Source organism: Hypanus sabinus, chromosome 5 (assembly GCF_030144855.1).
Source record: "Hypanus sabinus isolate sHypSab1 chromosome 5, sHypSab1.hap1, whole genome shotgun sequence".
Lineage (NCBI taxonomy): Eukaryota > Metazoa > Chordata > Chondrichthyes > Myliobatiformes > Dasyatidae > Hypanus > Hypanus sabinus.
Genome location: NC_082710.1, coordinates 103,346,506 through 103,366,919, shown reverse-complemented (window position 1 = coordinate 103,366,919; position 20,414 = coordinate 103,346,506). Strand labels below are relative to the sequence as shown.

The 20,414-nt window shown below is 40.8% G+C and overlaps 1 protein-coding gene across 5 annotated transcripts in view; it reads right to left on the bottom strand.

Moving 5' to 3' along the window:
- The window catches only part of LOC132394301 (methyl-CpG-binding domain protein 5-like), a 225,133-nt gene that overhangs the window by 82,871 nt on the left and 121,848 nt on the right, over positions 1–20,414 (bottom strand). For all 5 annotated transcript variants that reach the window (XM_059970267.1, XM_059970266.1, XM_059970264.1 and 2 more), the window contains 2 exons: positions 7,797–8,483; positions 260–362 (listed from right to left, as the gene is read on the bottom strand). In XM_059970267.1, coding sequence (XP_059826250.1) covers positions 260–362; positions 7,797–7,903 — 210 coding nt within the window. In that variant the 5' untranslated portion in view covers positions 7,904–8,483. The remainder of the gene's footprint in view (positions 1–259; positions 363–7,796; positions 8,484–20,414) is intronic.

The window sequence follows — 20,414 nt, the reverse complement described above, 5'->3', positions numbered from 1 at the left end:
CCTTGCCTTTCACTGTCAAGTTTCTCTATTCTTTAAAAAGCAACATGGTCAGACAGCTCAGTATTTTGAATCTGTGCTTCTTTTAAACTTAGGCTCTGCCAGATATGACTTTGTATTTTAACTACACATTTGGTGTGTGTTTCTGGAGACCATGCATATACTCTTATGATGCTTAATAATATGCATTGATAAACAAATAAAGACATTGCTTTTTGTTATAGTTCATATTATACAGAAATACTTTCCAACTTCCTATTACCTTTGAAAGAATAAGAGGACACTCCAAGCCACACTTGCAAGTTCCATCAGTAAGTAGATATGTTTTTACTTGCTCGATGCAGGCCAATACCGAGCCACTTGGACTAAAGGAAACACAAAGATATTGTAAAGCTCTGAACACATACAAGTTACAACTAAGAGCTTGATGCTAATCTGTTTTAACCAAAATTAGGTCTTGATGGCCTAAATGTCTCACTTGAAAACTGTTTTGAGTTGTGAATGTGAGGCAGAGAAGTTTGCATTGACAAGGTGAATTAAATTGCTGAAGGTTGAAGCCAGTAAAATCAAAGCAAACACGATAAAAAGGAAGTGGATTAAAGGGTGGGAACAGACACATGTCATAGAATTCTACACCATTTTGAGTTCTGCGGCCCTATAACCATAGAATGGAAGGCAAAGCACCCAAAAGTTCAAACAGGATTAAATAGCACATTATCACTTGAAAGAGAATTGTGTAGAATACGGGGTCAAATAGTAAGATATTTAGTTTACCATAAAAAGGAACTACATTCCCTCTTTGCTTTCAGATCAAGCAAGTCACATTGGCAGTGACAGTGTATTTCGTATTTCCCCCTCCGCCTCCTACTTTCAAATCTCTTACTATCTTTCCTTTCAGTTACTCCTGGCAAAGGGTCTCGGCCCAAAACGTCGACAGTGCTTCTCCCTATAGATGTTGCCTGGCCTGCTGTGTTCCACCAGCATTTTGTATGTGTTGCTTGATACTTTTTCCATTTCCTCTCCTCCCCCTCCCCCACTTTCATTCACTACAAACTTCCAGATAATTCTAGTTGTGTTTGTTTACATCTGGACATTGTTAAATGCCCTCCTATTGAAAAACACTGCAGTCTAAAATAAGCTAGACTGATTATCAAAATAGGTGGTAGGGAAGGCTAGGTTTGCTCTGCTCTGCAAGAGTTCAGATGAACAGGAGGGGACTCAGCTGCAACATGCAGGAACCTGAGGTTTTGATAGGAAGAATGCCTACTTTTGTGAAGTCTAGAACTAGAGGTTTCTGTTTAAAAATGAAGGATCACCAGAGGTGAGGCGAATTTTATTTTCTATCAGTCGGTTGAATTAGATAGCGAATAGTTTTAACACAGGTGTAGGTAGGTTCTTCACATGAGGCAAAAGGTTATCAAGATTAAACAAGGATATCCAGTGGAGATTGTAGTCACATCAGCCACTATCTTATTAAATAGCAGAGCAGGTTTGAGCAGCCAAGTGGCCTTCTCCCCATTCACTTCAGAAATTCATATGGTTTTGGCACTGAACCAAACCAACCTCTTGAATGTACATCAGATCAATGACTCGCTACTGCTAGTGCAACCTCACGTCAGTTGGTGGCTTATCAACTTCAGGCCACAAATCAGCAATTAATTGTGAAGCAGAAATCACTATCACTACTGTCATAATTTGGATTTACAAAACATCTTAGAAGCATAAATTATCTCCATTATTTCAAGCTGCTTTTGTCAAGCTTATGAATTTGACTTGGAAATTCAGTGGTTGAGAACAAAATAATTCAACTGAAGAATAACTGCTATATGCTTGTTTTCAAACAAATGTCACTGTAAACTGGACTTCAGTAATATTCTCCTTTAAACCAGAAATTTGCAGGGCTTGTTCAGTTGGTGTTATAACAGTCCTGTGAAAATGTTATGTTGATGGTGTCACTTTGCATTTGTATTATCAGTGATATTCCATTGACACAAACAGCCAAAGATCCTATAGCACTGTTCAAAGGTTAGGGGCTGGGAGGAGAGTGGGAGGTCCTCGTGGACTCTGACCAATATAAATTCTTTCTGCAAGCAGCACCACATAAGTTTAAATGGATTTACATTTTTCTTACTGCTTTTTAAACAGTTTTACCAAGACAACAATGGCAATTCAAAACAAGCTGGCACCTGCACCATAAAATAATTAACTAGTTCTACAGCAGTTCAGATTCAAGAAAAGTACTAAAACTGTATGTTGTTTCTTTTCTAAAGATGACAAAGTGAATTGAAAACCATTGAAGCAAAGGATCTTGTGTCAGTTTGATACATATTAATAGAGGATAATTAATTAATAATTTATGAATTAATAATTAATAATTGAGAATACAATATGCTCATTTAATTACTGAAGGAGAAGAGGTAGTTTTCATATATTTGTAATCAGTAATGAGGACAGTTTGGTGATCCATCAACATTTCTAAAGTTTTATTGATAAGAAATCTGTTTACTGCTTATCACATTAATCTTAGAAGCAACTTGTTCATGTGTGGCAGTCAGTGGTACATCCATTTGACAAACTATACCTTCCATTGTATACTAAATAGCCATAATTACTATGGCACTCACATCTATATTATTACACAAAGATTAACATTAAAAACCAAAGACAGCTAAACTACGGTTACATTCATTACACCCACCAATGTAGCAAAGTGTAATATGTTTGAATTCAAATAAAATTGAATTGTATTTTCTCATATGCTGGGGAAAAAAAGTGTTTCATAATGGTTAATGCTATGCAATGTAATTTCCAGATGTAGAAACACTGCTCTCTCTAATGATAAAGCTAGATGACAAGTTTAGTGTCAAGCCTTGGCTCAGTAGTAACACTTTACAATTGAAGCTTCAAGGTCTACAGAAGAGCTCAAGCAAGCCATTTAAGTTAATATCTATGTGTAAAAACTGTTTGTGGAATTTGCTGTCTACTGTGTTTTTGAAGACAATGACACTATAGTTGGCATTCAGACATCAGTCATAAGTCAACCTACTTTATTAATTAACAATTTTCTTGCTTCTGTTAATGGCTGAGGGAAAAGAATTAAGGGAAAGAGAGACTGGAATCAACATAAGGCAGAGATTGTTAGGAAGTCCATCATAGGGACTTTATTCTTCCTCCTATCATTTTACATTAGTTACTTGAACAGGGTTGGTTGCCAAAACAAAGGAATTTCCCTATACGTCCCTCTGACAGCCAGAAGTCAGTTTCCAGTTAGCCTAGAGCAATCGAGAGAGCATATTTCAATGTAAGGGGCAGGTCTATGCCAGCGAGATAAAACTTCCAGCAGGTGAAGTAGATTGAGTATATGATTTGCATTTAAAAACTGTCTAAAAAAAGACCTTCTAATAGTAAGCTGTGTGTTAAAGGGTAAACAAAGTATTTTGGCGGAGCTCCGAAGTTTCCGCATTTTTAATGCATTTGTACAACTTGCAGGTCTTAGATTAGGGAAATAGGTGAAGAAGTGTCAGATGGAATTACAGTGTAGAGAAGTGTATGGTCCTGCATATTGGTAGAAGGAGTAAAGGCAAAGACTGTTTTCGAAATGGGGAGCAAATTCAGAAATCAGAGGTGCAAGGGGACTTGGGAGTCCTCGTGCAGGATTTCCTGAAGGTTAACTTGCAGGCTGAAGTGGTGGTTAAGGAAGTCAAGTACAATACTAGCATTTATTTCAAGAAGACTAGAATATAAAAGGATATAATGCTAGGAGTATAGTGAGCCATTTTGAAGAAAGAATGTGCTGGCATTGGAGAGGGTCCAGGGGAGGTTCTTAAGAATGATCCCATATGATCCCAAAAATAAAAGGGTTAATATACGAGGAGCATTTGGTGGCCCTCTATACTAGGAGAATAGAAGAATAAGGGGATTCTCATTGAAATTACTCAATATGGTGGTGGTGGTGGGGGGGGGGGGGGGGGGGGTGGAGTCAAAGGCTCGATGGCACAGCCTCATAATAGAAGAACATCCCGAGGAGAAATTTCTTTAGCCAGAGGGTGGCCAGTCTGTGGAATTTATTGCCACAAAAGGCTATGGAGGCAAAGTCATTGGGTATATTTAAAGTGGAGGTTGATTAGTAAGGGCATTAAAGGTTATGGGGAGAAGGCAGGAGAATGGAGATGAAAGAGATAATAAATTAGCCAATAGATTCAACAGGCCGAATGGCCTAATTCTGCTTGCAAGTCTTGAGGTCTAATTGCAATTTAAAGTCTAAAATTCACCTCATATCTCTTTGCAGTTTGTTCACATGACTTGTAAGCTCTTTAAATGGCTTCTACATTATTCAGAAAAATTCTATGGATCTGGTGTGCTTTCAGAGAATTAAAGCTGCACTGCTGGAACTACAGCCATCACACTAGAAAGTCACTTTGCATAACAATAACAACTCTAATACCTTGCAACTAAAGCTACAAAGAAAAGACCTCCTTGTAACTAATTTACCTCATTTTTGACACAGATAGAAAATCTCTTAAATGCTATTTTTGGGAGCTATGCATATTCTGTTAGAGGTATCACAGAGTTACAAATATAATCAACAGCAAAGAACATCATGAATGTAAATACAGATTTTATATGTGCACAAGAATTGAGTTTTGAAGATAAATACATGACAGAGTTTTTTGAGGAAGTTACCAGGATGGTTGATGAAGGAAAGGCAGCATTTGTTGCTGACATGGATTTTAGCAAGGCCTTTGACAAAGTCCCGGATTGAAGGCTGGTCCAGAAGGTTAAGTTGCTTGGCATTCAGGATGAAAGAGGAAATTGGATTCAGCATTGCCTTAGCGAGAGAAGACAATGAGTGATAATAGATGTTTGTCTCTCTGACTGGAAGCCTATGACTAGTGGTGTGCTGCAGGGATCAGTAAATTTGTGTATGACAACAAGATGAGAAATTTGGATAGAACATTGATGGGAGGGGTATGGAGTGCTATGGTCCAGGTGCAGGTCAAAGGGACTAGGCCAGGGGTCGGCAACCATTACCACTGAAAGAGCCATATGGACCCATTTCCCACAGAAAAGAGAACACTGGGAGCCACAAAACCCGTTTGACATTTAAAATGAAATAACACTGCATACAACGTTTTTTTTTTGCCTTTATGCTATGTATAAACAAACTATAATGTGTTACATTTATGAAATTGATGAACTCCTGCAGAGAAAACGAAATTACATTTCTGCATGCAACAAAAACATTTTGAACTCCGAAAAAAAGACGTTGGGTTGAAGGTTACTCCATAGTTAGCCTACCTTCGATCGAAAAATTAAAAGAAATCGCGCACTGGCGGGTGTCAGGGATTGGCAGTGGTGACGTATATTAATAGCGATAAAAAACACGTTGTGGCGGTGTGCTACACGCAGCGCTAAGATAACGACACTGCAGTCAAAGATAACTTTATTCGAACTAAACAGCCTTGCTTTAAAGCCTCCATCAACCCATCCCCCGTGGGCGCGGATGCTCCAAAAGACACGTACTCACAAACCCCTGTAGGCTATCTCCCTTAGCCGGAACAGTGGCTAATTGTGAGCCGGTTCGGATGTGCCAGAAAATGGGGTCTCCACAACGTTTTATTTAGATTGTACAAGATCACCATAATCTTCAAATTTCGAATTACATTTCAAAAACTAACAAACCACGGGGAGCCGCAGCACAGAGATGAAAGAGTCGCATGCGGCTCCGGAGCCGCAGGTTGCTGACCCCTGGACTAGGCTGTAAAATAGTTAGGCACAGAAATGTGCTGTAGGTTCTATGACCATGAATAATTCAGAAACAGACAGCTCTGGATCGATGAATAACAGTGATAATTTTGTCCAACTGTTCATCCACTGAAAACTGTTTGTTTGTTCATCTACACATCTTGAAACATTGTGAAATTAGGATTGCATCATTTTTGGTTTAGTTTTGGCTGCATGATCTTTGTTGAAACTGAAGTGGAATGGGTTACCCTTTTGAAATTGTACCAGCTAGTAAATGATCTTTAACAACACACACAAAATGCTAGAGGAATTTATTTGGCCAGGCAGCACCGATGGAACTGAATAAATAGTTGATGTTTCGGGCTGAGACCCTTGAATAAACATTGACTGTTTATTCATTTCCACAGATGCTGACTGACTTGCTCAGTTCCTCCAGCATTTTGTGCGTGTTGCTGAACAGATTCTCAGTATCTGCAGAATCTCTTGTGTAAATCATCTTTGAAGCTGGGTTTCAAGCGCAAATGAAGTCCGATTGGTAAGTTAAATACATCCCAAATAAATTGATGGAAGTTTAGGCACAGTATTGACATTTAAAAAAAAATCCCCTCCTAAACTTTGAAACCCAAAATCAAATTGCTGAATTAACAAAAAATCTAGAAAATTCTTACTTAGTCACTGCCTGCCTATGTTAGACCACAAGACATAGGAGCAGAATTAGGCCACTTGGCTCATCGAGTCTGCTCTGCCATTCCATCATGACTGATTTATTATCCCTCACAACCCCATTCAACTGCCTTCTCCCTGTAACAACCGATGTCCTGATTAATCAAGAACCTAGCAACCTTCACCTTAAGTATATCCAATGACAAGGCCTACAATGAATTCCACAGGTTCACCCTACGTTATCAGGCTGTGGATAAGATCAGCCATACAACATTTACACATGCCCACTTTTCAGCAGGGGTTAATAAAGTTCTTTGTTTTTGGCACAGGACAGACCTAACATCTCTGCTATGGCAGCTATCTTTTACTACTACACAGACCAACACACTGAAGCCAAGACTCGTAGATTTACAAAGAATTGTTACAAGTGGAACAGTGCTCAAATGTTCATAATCACTGCATTATATGCTGTCTACATGTATCATTCTAATCAAAGTCGCAAAAGATGCATTCAATACAAGAACTCCATCTGTCAATTTTTGCTGTGAAATTTACTCCAGTCACCACTTTTAAGTATGCACGTGTTGACAGATCACTTCAAACAGATTGGTCATAACCTTTCTTTAGATGAATTTGTTTGTAAAATAGATTGTTGACCAAATAATATTGTAGAAAATCCCAACATTCTGGGAGTTGCTCTAATATTATGTTGTGACTGTATGTGCTATCATAACTATATGTGTGTGTACTATGTCTGACTGTATGTACTGTGATTTACATCTTAGCCGCAGAGGAATATTGTTTCATTTAGCTGTATACATGTGTATGGTTGAATGACAATTAAACTTGAACACAACTTTCAATTTAGATCTGATTGCACAATTTTAACAGGAAGAATATACCTTGTTTAATTTTTCCCACTTAGTTTTCAAAAGCAAACCTACTGTAATTTCCTTATTTCTCACTAACATCTTCCAAGTCTTTGTAACTCCACATTAATTACAGACTAAATCAGAAGCCTTCCTGTATTGTACAGATAAATCGTTGTCTCAAAATTAATTTATAACTGAACATTCTGGAAAGTTTTCCATAAAAAGTCTTGAAAACTGCTATACTTAATTTCAATCACCTCAAAAATTATTTTTGTTGAAAATGAATATATAACTGACCTCTAAATAGATCACACAATGATCAGGATTGATGCATTGGAATTCGGTTTCAATTGTGAAAAAGAAAATCAGTGAACAATTAACTGACACGATACAGAACTATAAAGCAAACTGACATTTTAAATTCACTCTGCATTTGACCCAGAAATAAATTTGAAAGTCATTCTCTCCTCCACCTACTGTTTCCTGAATCTAGCACATGAAAGTAAATGCAGAACATACCTCATGTATAGCACTCCATTCTGATCAACTTGCCGCTGCCATCCTATTGGAACTTGGACTGCTGCTCCTCCATCTTTTTCACCATCATTTTCATTTCCTCCATTCATTTTCACGTTTCTGCTTGTGACACACCAAAGATATCAAAAGTCAAATGATATCTTTGGATTTCATGTCATCATGGTCCCTGAAACGTGACCATATGGTACAGTGCTTGCCCACTGTACAAAGTACTGGAGGTGATGTTTGGGCTCAATGAGGAACCATTTCTTCAAAAACCACCATTTTGTATAAAGTCACTGTCTCATAATAATCCACATTCATTTAATGCTGTTGGATGATTCAGAGTGTTTGGAGTTGTACAGTAGTGCTACATGGAGAGAACCAGCTGCTTCCTGATCACGATGTACATGATTCACAAAAATCCTCAATCGGTTCTGAGCTTCAAGATAAATTATGTTTTGAAATTAGTTTTTTTTTCAGTTCTACTTATTCCTACAGACTAGTGTTGATTTTCAAAACCAATATAATCTTCTTCTAATTGAATCCATAGAAGGCCACATTCTTCAATGAACATAATTTCTTACGCAAATCCAAATGCAGGTGGTTCTCGCATTTAACGGAGTAACCTTCGAAATTCATTTCTCATTATCTCCAAAGTTTTGAACAATTCATTCTTCATACAAAATCCTGTAAATATACAAATTTAGATTAGATAAATGAAAATTAATGCACTGTGCAAAATTAGTAAAGAACTAATCAAATAAATAACATACCATTCACCGTACATATATAATACAGAGTCATTTATTAATAATACATTTAAAGTCATGGATTCTAATGAAACAGTAATACTCTAATGGAAACTTGAACCAAATAAAAAAAACATTTGAATTATGATGAAATAAGAGTTTTTGTTTTAAACAAAAACACAGGAGATTTAAGATAAATTGACCGATGTCAACATTTGTCCTTGAAATTGCTTGGTGAAGATCATCTGTAATTTGAAACAGTAATTAAATTTCTCCAAATTCAAATTGTGACTCAGCCCCAGTAATCCATATAAAAAAAATGACATCAGCAGTCAACACACATTTATTACACATTGCCAAATGCTCTAAAAGACACACTGCATTGCGAGATAGAGTATTATACATTTTAAACCATTTAGGTGCATGTAAGGATTGCATACTGTTATTTGAGCAAAATATTGATTAAATTGTCTGCCAGGTTTTTGCATTTCGTGAAGGAACATTACATGAGAAAGAGAGCAAACACAAAAGGAAGTCAGTGAGAAGTCAAGAAACAACTGAGTCATTTATGAAATAACTGCATGAAGACACGAACAGTCAGGATGGGAAACTGCTTCTTCCCTCAGGCCGTTAGGCTTCTGAACTCCCTGCCACAATGCATTCAAAGAGTCACTGGATAATTTGTACTGTATCCTATAATACTTAATTTCTGCAATTTATCTATGTGTAATTCATTTGCAGATTTAATGTTTACTTTTCCAACTTATTGTGTGTTGCATGTATGTAATGTGTACTACTGTGTTTTACATCCTGGTCTGGAAATGGTGTCTCATTTGGCGGAAAACATGCATATAGTTAAATGACAATCAACTTGATAAATGTGATTTCTTGAAATGGATTACGTTTCATTAAACAATAAAACATGGAGAGTGAAATGGTTAACTACTAGAACCCACAGCCCGTTTGCAGCATTTAATGAAATAGGTTAGATGGAAGAGAAAAGTATACTGAAGAGAACTACCATTGGCCTTCATTTACAGCTTCTTTAAGGTAACATTACAAATAGAGCACATCGTAGCGACGTGCTACACACAGAGCTGAAATAACGACACCCAGTCGGTAAGTCGTTTCGAGACTAGTTTATTCAAACTTCACAGCGCTGGCATTTAATCCCTAGCGCCTGCCCTCTCCGGGCGGAAATGACATCAGAGGTGCATTACCAAAGTCTCCCCTCGTGCGCTGGCTATTAGTGAGCCGGTTCGCCTGCGCAGAAAGTGGGTTGCCACATAACCCACCCCCAGAACTGGCGATACATCCCCCCAATGTCCACAGTTTGGATCAGCCTCTGTTTGGGAGGTCTGCCTCTGCGCCGCGGTGCCTGAACCTTGACCAGCTGAGCCAAGTCCACATGGGCTGGTTTGAGTCGGTCCACCGTGAAAACCTCCTCTCTCCCCCCAAATGTCCAGAACATACGTGGACCTGTTGTTGTTGATCACCTTGAATGGCCCCTCGTACGGCCGCTGTAGCGGTGCCCGGTGTCCGCCCCTTCGTACAAACACAAACTTACAGTTCTGCAGGTCTTTGGGTACATGGGTCGGGGTCCGTCTGTACTGTGAAGTTGGTACGGGGGCCAGGTTGCCGAGCCTTTCGCGTAGCCTGTCAAGGACTGCTGCGGGTTCTCCCTCTTGCCCCCTTGGGGCTGGTACGAACTCTCCTGAGATTGCCGGGGTGCGCCGTACACCAACTCAGCTGACGAGGTGTGCAGATCCTCTTTGGGCGCCGTACGAATTCCAAGCAGGACCCAGGGAAGCTCGTCCACCCAGTTAGGTCCTCTCAGGTGGGCTATGAGAGCCGAGTGAAGGTGGAAGCATTCCACTAGTCCGTTCGACTGTGGGTGGTAGGCAGTTGTGTGGTGTAGCTGCGATCCCAACAGGCTGGCCACAGCCGACCACAGGCTGGAGGTGAACTGGGCGCCTCTGTCGGAGGTAATGTGGGCCGGTACCCTGAAGCGTGCTACCCAGGTTGCAATCAATGCTCGGGCGCAGGATTTGGCAGATGTGCCGGTGAGTGGGACCGCCTCTGGCCACCTCGTCAACCGGTCTAGCACAGTTAGGAGGTACCGTGCTCCTTGGGACACTGGTAGGGGGCCCATGATATCCACATGAATGTGGTCGAAACTCCAGTGGGTGGGTTCAAACTGCTGCGGCGGGGCTTTAGTGTGCCGCTGCATCTTGGCTGTTTGGCACTGCGCGCACGTTCTGGCTCATTCACTGACCTGCTTGCGAAGTCCGTGCCACGCGAACTTGCTGGAGACAGCCGGACGGTTGTCCGGAGAGATGGGTGTGCCAAACCGTGTATGGAGTCGAAAACTCGCTGCCTCCAGGCTGCCAGAACAATGGGGCGAGGTTGGCCGGTAGCCACGTCGCACAGGAGGGTCCTTTCACCTGGTCCTACGAGAAAGTCCTGCAGCTGCAAACCCAAGACTGCGCTCCTGTAGCTGGGCATCTCATTGTCTGTCTGCTGCGCCTCCGTCAGTTCTGCATAGTCTACCCCCAGGAACAGGGCCTGGGCAGCTGGTCTGGAGAGTGCGTCTGCGATGATGTTGTCCTTTCCCGAGACATGCTGGATGTCCGTCGTGTACTCGGAGATGTAGGACAGATGTCGCTGCTGGTGAGCTGACCAGGGATCAGACACCTTCGTGAACACGAAGATCAACGGTTTGTGGTCCGTGAACATGGTGAACAGCCTACCTTCTAAGAAGAACCTGAAATGCCTGATTGGCAGATACAGTACCAACAGCTCCTGGTCGAAAGCACTGTACTTGAGTTTGGGTGGTCGTAGATGCTTGCTGAAGAACGCCAGGGGTTGCCAACACCCCTCGATGAGCTGCTCCAGCACCCCACCGACTGCTGTGTCAGATGCGTCCTTCATGAGGGTGGTCAGAACATCCGTTCTGGGGTGCACCAGCATCGCGGTATCTGCCGAGGCTTCCTTCGCTTTAATGAAAGCGGTCGCGGACTCCTCATCCCAAGTAATGTCCTTGCCTTTAATTGACATCAGGGTGTACAAAAGGCACATGATACGGGCTACTGAGGGGAGGAAATGGTGGTAGAAGTTCACCATACCAACAAATTCCTGCAGGCCTTTGACCGCGTTGGGCTGGGCAAAGTGGCGGATCGCGTCTACCTTGGCGGGCAGAGGTGTTGCCCCGTCTTTGGTAATCCTGTGGCCCAGGAAGTCGATGGTATCGAGACCGAACTGGCATTTGGCCGGGTAAGTCCGGGTCGCGTCCCACCGCGTCCATTAGCCGCTGGAACGTCTGTGTAGCATTCTTCAGGCAGAACGGCATTCGGAGGAACTCGAACAGGCTGAACGGGGTGATGAGTGCTGTTTTGGGGATGTTTTCAGTTTGCACTGGGATTTGATGGTATCCCCGGACGAGGTATACTTTGGAAAAGATTCTTGCCCCGTGCAGGTTTGCTGCAAAGTCCTGTATGTGCGGCATGGGGTAGCAGTCTGGACTGGTAGCCTCGTTCAGTCTGCGGTAGTCGCCGCATGGTCTCCAACCCCCAGCTGCTTTGGGCACCATATGCAGGGGGGAGGCCCATGGGCTGTCAGACCTCCGTATGATTCCCAATTCATCCATCCTCTTGAACTCCTCCTTCGCCAGGCGGAGCTTTTCCTGGGGGGGAGCCTTCATGCGCGGGCGTGGAGGGGTGGTCCCTGAGTCGGAATGTGGTGCTGTACCCCGTGTCCAGGCGTGGCTGCCGTGAACTGCAGTACCAGAATCAATGGAAAGTCCGCCAAGATTCTGGTGAATTCGTTGTCTGACAGCGTGACGGAGTCCAGGTGTGGGGCCGGCAACTTGGCTTCACCCAGGGAGAAAGTCTGGAGAGTGTTGGCATGTACCAGTCTTTTCCCTTGCAAGTTGATCAGCAGGCTATGAGCTTGCAAGAAGTCTGCCCCCAGGAGTGGTTGGAAATCTGCCCCCAGGAGTGGTTGGGCCACCGCAGCCAGTGTGAAGTCCCACGTGAACCGGCTGGCGACGAACTGCAGCTGCAGTGTGCGGGTGCCGTAGGTCCGTATCGTGCTGCCGTTTGCGACCCTCAGGGTGGGTCCTGGCTTCCTGTTGCGGGTGTCGTACCCCGTCAGGGGCAAGATGCTGATCTCCGCTCCGGCATCTACCAAGAAGCGGCGTCCCAACTGTTTGTCCCAGACGTACAAGAGGCTGTCCTGGTGGCCAGCCGCCATAGTCATTAGCAGCAGCTGGCCCTGCCCCTGGCCCTTGCAGGGCGGGAGACAACGGCGGGCTTTTGTGCCCCACCACTGGTGGTAGAAACACCACTGTTCACTGTCCTCCTCACTCCTGCCTCTGTGTTGTGTGCGCCTCCCTGCCGGGCCTGGTCTGGTCTGGTCTGCTGTTGTCGCATGGCCTGGTAATCTGACCGACGGACGCCACGCTCTCCCTCTTGGCTTTCCACAGCACGTCTGCCTGGGCCGCCACCTTCCGGAGGTCACTGAAATCTGCATCAGCCAGCAGCAGATGTATGTCTTCGGGCAGTTGCTCCAGGAACGCTGCTCAAACATGAGGCAGGGCTTGTATCTGTCAGCCAGGGACGGCATCTCGTTCATCAATGTTGACGGCAGTCTGTCTCCAGGTGAAGCAGGTGGGCACCTTGCTCACGCTATGAGAGGCCAAAGGTCCCAATGAGCAGCGCTTTGAATGCTTCATATTTGCCTCTTCCGGAGGCGACTGCATGAAATCTGCAACCTGGGCAGCTGTCTCCTGGTCAAGGGCGCTCACCACGTGGTAGCAATGCGTGGAATCAGAAGATACTTGCCGAATCTGGAACTGGGCTTCTGATTGGCTAAACCACACGCATGGTCACAGCATCCAGAAAGTCGGCAGTTTTAGCAAAACTGCGTGAACAGATGAAGAGTCGGTCATCTTTGGTCCAAATCCCGTTTGGACCGTTGGGGTCACCAACGTAGCGATGTGTTGCACACAGCGCTGAAATAACGACCGCAGTCGGTAAGTCGTTTGGAGACTAGTTTATTCAAACTTTACAGCGCTGGCATTTAATCTCTAGCGCCCGTCCTCTCCGGGTGGAAATGACGTCAGAGGTGCATTACCAAAGTCTCCCCCCCCCCGCTCGCTGGCTATTTGTGAGCCGGTTCGCCTGCGCAGAAAGTGGGTCACCACAACATCACAAAATTTAGTACTTATCAAACATCATTTAGATGCAGACCATATTTTACAATAACAAAACACGAGTTCACTGTTAATGCCGACTTTTGACTTCTGTTTATTGATGACAGCTCTGCTTTCAATGGTGTAGTTCCAATCAAACTCATTTCCAAACTCCAAGACTTGGGACTCAACATCTCATTTTGCAACCGGATTCTTTCAGACCAACAGATCACAATCAGTAGCATCTTTGCCATGGTTGTCCTCAATGGTGCCCCACAAGACTGAAGACGCTTGATGTCACAACCTACCTCATATGGCCTTGCACCTTACTGTCTGCCTGTACTGAACTTTGGCTGCAATTGTAACACTACTGTGCATTCTGTTATTGTTTTCAATGGACAAAATGAAATGACCAGTATGGGTACTATGCAAAACAAAGATTTTATACTCTGCCTCAGGACAGGAAAATAAACCAACTTACCCATACTGGCACTACAGTAGTATAGTGCTTAGCAGGATGCTATTACAGTTCAGGGTGCTCAAAATTGTGAGTTCAATTCCAGCACTGTCTGTAAGGAATTTGAATATTCTCCCAGTGACTGCGTAGGTTTCCGCCAGATACTCCAGCTCAAAGATAAACTAGTTAGTAGGTTAACTGGCCATTAAAAATTGCCCTGCGATTAAGCTAGTGTTAAATAGATGGGGTGTTAGGTCATGCAGCTTCATTGTTCTGGAATGCTCTGCTCCATGCTGCATCTCTAAATAACCAGATAAAATATATATTGTTTTAAAAATTGACAACTTCTGAATGCTTTAGCATAAATACAGGCATCTTCTACAGTACTGACCTTAAATTTGTTACCAAAGTTAACCAGCAAGTACGTGTTACTTAAGCTATTTATATCAACTAACCCTTATGAATTTCCTCTGCATTTGGTCAAGTTGATGTCAGTGGCTTTCGAAGTAAGAATCAACAGAAAACAGAAATTAATCAAATTTAGTTTTAAGGATTTCTAATGGAAAGATTGCTTGATTTTAAATTAAGTTCTGCATATAATTAAAATAGTAAATTTAAAAACATTCTTATTTTGTTTTGCACTCAGAATTAAATGTCAAAAGGCAAAAGCAATTTTAATAAATGTTAATTAACACAAAGTGCTAATGCACTCTATTTAACTGATGCATGAACTTCTACAATTAAGATAATTTCCTTGTGCAATAATTAATTCACAAAATTCTTGTAACAATAAATTAAACGAATATTTAAATTGATATGTTTGCAAAATAACATTTTTCCTGTGATTTATGGCAAAGTTTGAATAAGTGGCTTCATATTCAATTTCCTGCCCAATCTATTGACAATCTGCATTTTCAAGGATGTACTCTCCTTCATGTTAGCTAACCAGGACCTAAACTTGTGCTTAAAGAAAATGGATTTAAACATCTTAATTTCTTCTGTAAAAATATAACATTTGGTGATCAAAGAGACTGGGAAAAGTGAAAATGAAAGCCCAAAGGGAATGAGAAGATATTGCAGATACCAGAAGTAACTATCTATTGGAGGAGCTCAATAGATCAGGTATCTCACTTTGGGAGATTGGGGGGAGGGGAGGGGGAGGGGGAGAGGGAGAGGGAGAGGATGAGAATGAGAATGAGAATGAGGGATTCAATAGCCTGTCAACAAAAGCTTCTGCAGAGCAACACACAAAATGTTGGAGGAACTCGGCAAGTCATGCAACGTCCATAGAGTTGAATAAACAGTCTTGGTTGTGGACCAAGACCCTTCATCAGGATGGTTTTTGGTTAATCAGCTAGTTAATCAAAGTTTCAGCTAGTTTCAGCAAAGTTTCCTTCTCTCCCCTCCTCAAACCACTCCAAAGATGTTGCTGGACCCTTTTGAATTCCTCCAGCAGACTATTTATTTCCACTTAGCAGTTCTGAAATACATTAACTGTAATGATTTTTCTCTCTTCTGTGTTGCTCAAGAATATTTTCAAAACAGAAGATAATAAGGTTTTTCCACATATCTCTGCCCTCCTTAATATTTGCATGAAAGAAAAATACTGACTTCTAAACAGTATCCCATCTTTCCCTTTGTATGAATTTAACATTAAAGCAAACTTTAAAGTTTTGAATGGAGTTTTACAAAATTAACATTATGCTTTTTAATGGATGAAAAACATCAAACATTAAGAGTAATTGCCAAGAAGGATTATATTAATTGAACAAAAGGAAAATAATCATAAGAATTGAAGAATGCAAGAGTGACATTGAGGAAGAAGGATCAAGGGACTATGTAACTGTAGAACCAAGTATTGATTTAAAAATACAAGGAGACAGCTTGAAAGATCAGGAACAACTGCATGAATTAGAGCAAAATAATAAGTTGTTAATCAACCAATACAAGATGAAAACTATTCACTTTCAGCCAGGCTACTTGTTTCCTAGAGGAAATGTGAAATCTCCAGTTTGAAGGAACAAAAGCTCAATGTTTCATTGTTTATATGAGTAATCCATCACACTTCTGGCAGGATTCCCTCATTTTATTCTTCACAACAAAAATCCCTACTGCCCTTCTTTCAACTCTTATCCTCATTTTCAAATTTCCTAAATAGTGTCACCCCTTTCTTCTCTTCAATATCTCCTCTGAACCTTCAATCTGAAAAAAATGATGAATCCTGTGCAATTACCCAGCTTTCTGCATTAGTTACTCATAAAATGTGGTCTGATCTACATCCAAGTCACAATAATAGACAAACACAAATTGCCTAAACTAGTAAAACACATACAATTGTACTTTTCAAATGTTTACTGAACTCGTTGTTTAATCTTTAACAGTCCAAGCTGGATAAAATATGTGAACTCTTGTATTTAATAACCGGTAGAACCTCCTTTAGCAGCAATAACCTCCAAACATTTCCTGTAGCTGATCAGACTTGCACAATGGCAAGGAGGAATTTTAGACCATTACTCCATACAAAACTGTTTCAGTTCTTCAATATTTACTTTACTTTATTGTCACCAAACAATTGATACTAGAGTGTACAATCATCACAGTGATTTTTGATTCTGCGCTTTGCGCTCCCTGAAGTACAAATGGAAGTAAATATAATAAAAATTTAAATTATAAATCATAATATTAATATTTATAATCATAATATAAATTACCATATTTCTGGGATACCTTACAGGAACAGCCCTCTTCAGGTCATCCCACATCATCTCAATTGGGTTAAGGTCTGGACTCTGACTTGGCTATTACAAAAAACAAATTTCCTTTTTAAACCATTCTGTTGTTGATTTTCTCCTTTCTTTTAGATCAGTGTCTTGTTGCATTATCCAACTTCTATTAAGCTTCAGGTGATGGACTGCTACCCTGACATTCTCCTGTAAAAGGTCTAGGTACAATTTTGAATTCATGATTCAATTATTGCAAGCTTTCCAGGCCCTGAGGCAGTAAAGCAGCCCCAAACTATGATGCTCCTTCCACCATGCTTCACAGTTGGGATGAGGTTTTGGTGTAGGTGTACAGTATCGTTTTGCTCCCCAAACACAGTGGTGTGCATTCCTGTCAAAAAGTTGAATTTTTGTCTCATCTGTGCACAGAACATTGTCCCAGAAGCGTGGAATATCCAGGTGGTCTTTTGCAAACTTGAGACATGTAATGTTTCTTTTTGGAGAGCAGTGGTTTTCTCTGTGGTGTCCTTCCATAAACATCATTCATGTTCATTGTATTTCTTATAGTGGACACATGAACAGAGTTCTAGAGATGCCTGCAGGTCTTTTGCTGCCCTCGGGTTCTCTTCCACCTCCTTCAGCATTGCACATTGTGCTCTTGGTGTGATCTTTGCAGGACACACACTGAGGGAGAGCAGCAACAGTTCTGAATTTCCTCCATTTGTAGACAATTTCTCTTACTGTGCACTGATGAGCACCCAGAGCTTTAGAAATGCTTTTCAGAGATTCAAAGGTTCACTTATTATCGAAGTATACAACTCTGAAATTCTTCAATTCTCTGGGTAATTATGAAACCAAGAAAGAAATGCAACACAATCATCTACCCCCAAATCCCGCCTCCCTACAAAAAAAAACAAACAAAAATGCAACACCCAAATCCCTCCTCCCACACAAAATACTAACAAAAATAGAGCAGTCTTTTTGGAGCCTTTTCCAACTTCATGCATCTCTACAATTCTTCTTCAAAGTTGTTTTGATTGAGGCATGGTGCATATCAGCACATCTTTCTTGAGAAGAGCAGGCTCTGTCAGCAACCTGAGTTTCTGTGCCTTTTTAAAAAAAATAGGGCAGGGACCTCTGCAACCCACACCTCCAATCTCATCTCATTGACTGGAACACCTGACTCCAAATAGCTTTTGTAGAAGGCATTACTCCAGAGGTTCATATACTTTTTTGAACCTCAATATTGACAAGTAAAATGTTTGTGTACTACCGGCTGGCCCATACTGAATTTAATCATCCCCACATTGTCAAGAGTGCATTCAGCAATCAAACACCATCCTCTGGAATTCCATATTTAATCTTACATAAATCTGGCCAAGCTTACCTGTTCAAAAGGATCTTTGATCCAAATGCAATTTTACAAGATGCATGGCACTAGTGTTAATAATATTTTGCAATTAGAAAGGATGCCATATTAATGACCGTTGTAGATACTGTTATGCGAAATTAAAAAGAAACCCTGGTAACAAATAGCTGAAAACCTTAGAAAATCAACTTTTCCTAAAGATGATACCACTGTAGACCCTATATGTTTAACACAGCAATCAAACACGCCCCCCCCCCCCCCACCGAACCACTCTGGACCACACAAAAAATACATTTTATTCAGAAGAAATCCATTTTCTTTCTTGTTCCATGTTCAGAATTACCTGCCATTAGCTACCAATTTTAACTATTAAAATTCCCTCCCATTTTCTTCTGTCTTAAGGATCATATCTTAACATTCAGACAAAACTGGTTACCAAAGAGATAATAAGGACCAAAATACTTAGCTCACCAACATGCAGCATATTCTTCAATATGTACTACAGGCTTACAAGCCATCAATTTGAAAAACAAAATCGTTCTGGAGAGAATTAGTGATGAAATACAGAAATCACTGCCTTTTTCTATATGATCTGCAGTTTAAAACAAAAGGTGTTTGAAACCCACAGTCATTAATGCACAAATTGTTCAGAAACTTGTGGCTAAGAGATACCCCACATGGTACAACTTGCTGGCTGATTTATGCCTCTCCAACATTAATTTTGAAAAAAAAATCAACACATTCAGATTTTCCTGGCTGCTTGTTCTGCCGAATGACTGCCCAATCTTCCTCCTCTCGTGCAGTTACTCAGTGTTGAAGATGACTTACTTTCACTTCAATCCAAGTGTTTCAATGTGGCTGATGAGGTCTACTAAACTTGCCACAGAAAGTTGAGAAATTAATATGCATACATCATTTGAAGAGCAAGATAAATATCATGCCAATATTTCTTTCAAAGTACAGAAACTCTTCCCAACGGGTTTTTAGTTCCACTATTTTAAAATCTTAAAGATCCTTGAAGGCTTGCCAGATACCTCTTTAGTACTGCAAAATACTCTATTTTTGTTGGAAATTATTGCTAGAGATATATTACTAATACAAGAAAAAAATCATCATAGCGAAAATAATGCTGGGACACACCAAAATTAATCAACATACAGACCTTATGAAAATAATCTTTGGTTCACAGAAACATTCAGCATACAATACCGATTTAACAAAATGAACTGTTTTCCAGACATAAATATGCTTATAACTCTAGCAAATGCACATTGATTGTAAGAACTCCAATGCTATATTGAACTTTAGTTTGAGTTACAAAAAAAGAACTCTAGGAAACAGATTTTCTCAGTTCTTAATAAGCATTTAGTTTTCCTTACCTTTTCCATGGAATAACGATGATATAAAATACTCAACTAGGACAATCTATTATTAAATAGATGCCAATGTTTAAATTACCTCATGGATAAAGCACTAAAACCTTTGCTGGGGATCTTTAAAATCTCCAGGCTGGTATTGTACTCAAATGACAGGTTATTTCAAGCTAATTGTGTTTTGGTATTACAAAACATTTGGCAAAACTTGCCAAATACAGAAATAAACACATTGTAAACAAACCGGTTACTTTGTTTTGAAAAGGAAAAAGTCCCTGCAATGATCAGTTTTAAAACCAGAATCTGGTAAGAGCATTTTGAACAATTTCTTTGGCCCTTCAAAATTGTTGTTGAGGAAGTCTAAACATAACCTTGGTTTCCAAAACTTCGGATTACTTATGTTGTAGCAAAATTAAAAAGGAATTTTAAAAACTTTTTTCACTGATGTAGGACATAACAGAATCTTCTCTTAGGTTATCAATTTGGAAGGACAACCTAATTTTGGACCTGCCTCCAGCTGCAAACCTGATTTACCGCTCTGATTTCCTGCACAATCAAATGCAAAAATGCCTTCACAATAAATAGAAAAATTCTAGAACACTATTTTAGACGAACAAATCAAATGAGTTATTCTAGGTTTTCAAGATAATATGTAACCAACAGCTGAAAACTTGATCACCTGGGTAAGGATGAAATGGTCAGAGCTTGCTGTATGCAGATTGGCTCCTACACTTTCCAGATTACAAAAGTAACTATACT